Genomic DNA, 6000 nt, shown 5'->3' on the forward strand with positions numbered 1-6000 from the left:
AAATTTTAGAAGGACAGACCTGAACCATCTCGCTACATCCTAACAACTGCATAGCAATGCACAAGCAATCACTCAGAACACCTTAGCAACTGTATACAATGCCTTGTCAACCACTCACAACATTATGGCTTTATGCTGGTGAAGTTTGCATGGGCAAACACAGTCATTGTAGAAATGTAAAGTCTGCTTAAAGTCTACTTTTGCCATTACAGTCATTGTTGATTTTAGTAATGAGAAAAACTCATGTTCTTGCCACATAGTGTGCGACGTGGAGAGAGCAGGACCTTTGCTTTGGCTTCATGTAGGATGTGATGTGGCACTGAAAGCGAATGGAAAAGCAGCTCGTGAGGTTTGGGAGTGGCTGCGCCGTCACTATGAAAGGTCCAGTGCAGTGAAATGAGGCTGTATGTGTGTTATTTTCAGATGTCTTTTGAAAATACTGAGAAATGAAACATTTATTCTGTCTAGAAACTCCCATGTGGTCCTTTATCGCCAATCCAGGTCTTCCACTAGTAATGCCAGCTGCCATGAGAGCCGGCAATGCTGCTGGATCCGGAGTCCAGATCATTCATTCATTCCATTTCATAATCAGCTCAACTGATATAGAATTCAGATACATGCAAATGACAAATATGAGTCAAACTGAACAATTTTTTCAATTGATACAATTGTTGGGCCAAACGAAAAGCCTAGGACTGAACAATTAATCAAAATAAAATCGCTTTTTACTAGTGCGATTAATCGCGATCAAAAATAAAAGTTTTTGTTTACATAATATATGTGTGTGTACTGTGTATATTTATTATGTATATATATAAGTACACACTCATACAATATATATTTTGAAAATATTTACATGTATATATTTATATTTATATAATTGATATTATATATAAATATATTTAATATACAAATACATATTTTTCTTAAATATATACATGCATGTGTGTGTATTTATATGTACATCATAAATATACACAGTACACACACATATATTATGTAACACAAAAACTTTTATTTTGGATGCGATTAATCGCGAATAATCGTTTGACAGCACTACTTTTTGCAATGTGTAACGAGAAGCATTTCTAAACCTGTTGCCAACACAAATAAACAAATGGTGATTTAATGTTTGCTTAATTTATAGAAATTAAGAAGTAAGCATCACATTTTTGTACTTTAAAAAAGACATTAAAGACACAAAAGACATTTTACAGTAGTAGTACAGTAGTATTATTACAATAATATATTTCTCATTGTAATATTTTTATTTTAATAATAATAATAATAATTATTATTATTATTATTATTTCCAGATTTATATAATCACAGTAGAATTTTATTGGCCAAAATATGCAACCTTACAAACAAGCAAAGCAAACCTGAAGGTGCTTTAAAAAATTGTGTTTTAATGTAATATTTATCCAAAAAATTGCAATCTGATTTTTTTCTTCCTCAAATTCAAATTCCATTCAGCCCTTGAATACTCCGACAACAGAACAAAATTATGAAAAATTATGAGGTATACTGCAAAAAATATGTTTTTAAGGCTCCTTGCAGTATTTATTTATTTGTTTGTTTATTTATTTTATTTTTATTTTTTTGCTAAAATGAAATACAATTATTTATTTTTATTAAATACACATTTTTATTTTATAGTACATCATCATCATCATCATTACAATAATTATTTTATATAATTGTATTGGCCAAATTGTGTAGCTCTAAAAACAAGCACAGCAAACCTGAGCTCTTTTTAAAAAATGAGTTTATTATTCCATTAGTTTATTCCAAATAATTTAATAATTTAGTCATCAGTTTTTTTCCCAAATCACTCAGTCTTAAAATAGCCCATCAACAACAGATAGAAATGATTAACAGACCTGCTGGCAACCAAGCTACATTGACCAAGCGACCCATTTGCAAGAATAACAGACCAAATAATCCTCCTTCAGCTGGGTAACACTAACCGAATAACCCAATGCCAGTGTGTTTGTGTGCTATTTATGCCTTGAGTGCATCAAATATTTCAACCCACAAGTGTGCATTTTCTGGCATTTCGCAGCTGTCTGATGAATTATCCTGAGAGAAGTGCATAAAAATAGCTCTTCCATGTTCATGTGGTAAAGGAAGCTGTTATATTATTCATTTGAGCTGGTGCATCTGGTTATGCAATCTTCATCCTCAACAGATGAATTCTCCCACAGATGCATCCTTTTCTTTAGTAGGCCACGAGTTCCTGTGGCTCAACAACCCTATTATGTTGTGTTTTGCATGCACCTCTTTCCGTCTATAGTTGTCTGGACAGCAGCGTCTGCTACGACAGCGATGAAACCAACGCTCGTAGCATCTCCAGCCTCTCCAACCGCTCCTCTCCTCTCTCCTGGCGCCACGGACAGTCCAGTCCTCGTCTGCAAGCCGGCGACGCTCCTTCCTCAACGGGCAGCAGCTATGTGTCGGGCAGCAAGGCCTCGTCTCAGTACACCTCTCACACCATGCCTGCCCGCTGCTCCAGCCGCCTCAGCCACACGTCACGCAGCGAGTTCATCGAAGCCCTAGACGCCGGAGACAGCGACCTCAAGTCTGGTTACCTGAGTGATACTGATGTACTTTGCAAGAGCCTTAATGACGATGACGACGATGACGACAATCTGGCCAATGGGTGAGTGTCTGCATGTGTTGCTTTGCTAAATATCTCTAGCCTACTACACTCTTAAAAAATAAAGCTTCCAAAAGGAGGTTTTCGTAGCGATGCAATAGAAGAATGCTTTTGGATTCCTCAAAGAACCTTTCAGTGAACAGTTCTTAAAAGAACCATTTTTTCTTAGTGTGAAGAACATCAAAAGAAGCTTTTTCCACAATAAAGAACCTTTTGTGCAGTGGAATGGTTCCATGGATGTTAAAGGTTCTTCATGGAACCATCAATTTCAATAAAGTAGCTGCATTTTTGAGAGTCTAAGAACCATATTGTGTTCCAAAAGAACTTTTTAGTGAACAGTTCTTAAAAGAAGCATTTGTTCCTCAATTTTGAAAATCCTTTTCCCACTATAAAGATTTTGTGCAGTCGAATGGTTCCATGGATGTTAAAGGTTCTTCATGGAACCATTGATGCCAATAAAGAACCATAATTTTTGAGAGTGAACCATTTTTGGAACCATTTTTGGTTTTCAGTAAAATGCTTTATGAAGACATTCATAATGTGTTAATAATGTCATGAATGGGACCAGGAGACGCAGTGTGACTGTTATCCTGCCATGTAAGTACACTAGATTAAAAAGTCAACGGTGCATCAAAGAGGGGTCATGCTAATTATCCACGTTACCAGAGAGGCCTGCAGAGATGCCCTCCTCCTGGCACAGCTTCATAACATTTCTACAGGATCCTCAGACATTTAAAAAGGATGGTCTAAAATGTATAAAACTTATGTAGTTGGGGCTCAATGCATAATATTTTCATCGCTTTGGATGTTTGCTGCAGCTGTGAAATCTGTATAGACTACTAGGTTTGGGGTTAGTAAGATGTTTTTAATGTTTTTGACTGAAGTCTCTAATGCTCACCAAGGCTGCATTTATTTGATTAAAAATACAGTAAAAAAGTAATATTGTGAAATATTATTACAGTTTAAAATAACTGTTTTTAAAAATGTAATTTATTCCTGTGATCAAATCTGAATTTTCAGCATCATTACTCCAGTCTTCAGTGTCACATGATCCTTCAGAAATCAGTCTAATTTGCTGATTTGCTGCTCAAGAAACATTTCTGATTATTATCAATGTTTAAAACAGTTGTGCTGTCCAATACTTTTGTGGAAACTGACTTTTTTTTTTTTGATTCTTTGATGAATAGAAAGCTCAAAAGAACAGCATTTATTTCAAAACATAACTATTTTGTAACATTATGTCTTTACTGTCACTTTTGATCAGTTTAATGCATCCTTACTTAATAAAAGTATCAATTCCTTAAAAAAAAAAACTTCTAACCCTAAACTTTTAAACAACAGTGTATGTTGACTGTCACTCTTGGTTCAGTTCAGTGATATTGATTATTAAGTGTGGGAGATTGTGGGATTGACAGTTGGAGGAGGTGTTGTGAGCATCAAAAAAGAGAAATTCTCAGCTTTATGCAAATGAGAAGCAAAAAAACATGTTACTTCAAGAGAAGGAACATTGGTTGTATCCTACAGTACTGTATGTATAAATATCAAAAATACACGTCTGTGATCTTGATCGTGCTCATGCATCATATTTTGTGAGAAAGTTTGACTACTAGAGTGACAATCAGCATCCCAAAATGATAAAGATTTCATTCATTCATGGTATTATAGATCAAAGTACATGTTGACATCTTCACTTCCCCTTTTGAATTGTCTCCAAAGCCAGACTTTTTCTGTGTAGCTATAGCAGCAAACCTGGAGCGTTTCAATGCACCCAGTCACCATCCGTGTCCTTTTGCAAGGTCGAGCCATCTGCCAGGTCTCAGATTATTCATGTAACTCAATGATTTCATTGTAATTTGCATGCCACAATGACCTTGTGTTCCTCTTGGACTCGGTCAGCATGCAGCAGCAGGAGTCTGACAGCAGGTGTCTGATCTGAACTCAGTCACCTCCAGATTTGAGGATGATAGCCACTCCTTTACTGGCCTCGATTGTCTTTCTAATTCCTCTTTTTCAGCAGAGAGTTTGAAGTTATCCAGGCCAGTTCTCCTGGGCGTGAATCTGGGCTTTATCTGGGAGGCTCATGCGGAGGGATTTAGCGAGTGCCGCATGACGGTGGGGTGATCAAACCCAGCCCTCGTTCTCACTTTCTACTGACGCTTCAATGCAGTGAGAAGAGAGCGAGAGAAACTTACATAAGAGAGAACAGCCCTCAACAATACAGATCATCAGAGAGCTTTGGGTCAATTGAAGGAGCTGTGGCTTACATTATTGGGCCAGATTTATCCCTCCTGTTGTGTTGGAGTCAATTTGACCCACACTTCATTTTCAAACTGCTCGAAATACTGGTTAAACAGTTTATTTCTTCTTGAAATTTTGAGGGCATTTTCCATTTAGGATCATGAATGTGCATGCAAAGCCTCGACACATGGATGTGTTTTGGATAGGCTGTACAAATGTTATGACTTGTGCGTTGGAGTCATATTGACCCCTATTGTTTTTAATACAATTTGCCCAAAATCAACACTGTGAAAAACACTAAAGAGTCAGGTAAAAAACTAAAACCTTTATTGTATCTTGTCAAACACTAAAATATATAGCTATAGCTATTTATCATATTTAAATTTCATATTTATCATATTAAAATATCATGTAATGTTAGTAGGCAAGTACAGATCTGAAATATAGGCCGAATCAAGGCAGCCAAAAGAATGTAAAAACTAATTTATACAGTACGGTAAGTGTGTATACAGCAAGTTGTACTGTATATATTGAATGTGTACAGCATGTGGACATCCCATCCCAAAAGTCTACAAACCGTTGAGATGGTTACTAATGTGTCCAGTAGCATCAAAACAGTCGAGTGAGTCAGTGAGTGAGTGAGTCAGTGAGTGAGTGAGTCAGTGAGTGAGTCAATTAGTGAGTGAGTCAATTAGTGAGTGAGTCAGTCAGTGAGTGAGTGAGTCAGTGAGTGAGTGAGTGAGTCAATGAGTGAGTGAGTCAGTGAGTGAGTGAGTGAGTGAGTGAGTCAGTGAGTGAGTGAGTGAGTCAGTGAGTGAGTCAATGAGTGAGTGAGTCAATGAGTGAGTGAGTGAGTCAGTGAGTGAGTCAGTGAGTGAATGAGTGAGTGAGTCAAGTCAAGTCAAGTTTATTTGTACAGCGCTTTTCACGATACAAATCATTGTCAGTCAGTCAGTCAGTCAGTGAGTCAGTGAGTGAGTCGGTGAGTGAGTGAGTGAGTCAGTGAGTGAGTCAGTGAGTCAGTGAGTGAGTGAGTGAGTGAGTGAGTCGGTGAGTGAGTGAGTCGGTGAGTGAGTGAGTGAGTGAGTGAGTGAGTCAGTGTT

General features: G+C 37.1%; 1 protein-coding gene across 1 annotated transcript in view; it reads left to right on the forward strand.

Moving 5' to 3' along the window:
* The window catches only part of LOC107740254 (neuron navigator 1-like), a 66452-nt gene that overhangs the window by 7482 nt on the left and 52970 nt on the right, over positions 1-6000 (forward strand). The window contains exon 3 of the mRNA XM_016552616.1: positions 2297-2661. Within this exon, the coding sequence (XP_016408102.1) occupies positions 2297-2661 (365 nt within the window). The remainder of the gene's footprint in view (positions 1-2296; positions 2662-6000) is intronic.

This window comes from Sinocyclocheilus rhinocerous, unplaced genomic scaffold, assembly GCF_001515625.1.
Source record: "Sinocyclocheilus rhinocerous isolate Xijiao unplaced genomic scaffold, SAMN03320098_v1.1 scaffold795, whole genome shotgun sequence".
NCBI classification, from domain to species: Eukaryota; Metazoa; Chordata; class Actinopteri; order Cypriniformes; family Cyprinidae; genus Sinocyclocheilus; species Sinocyclocheilus rhinocerous.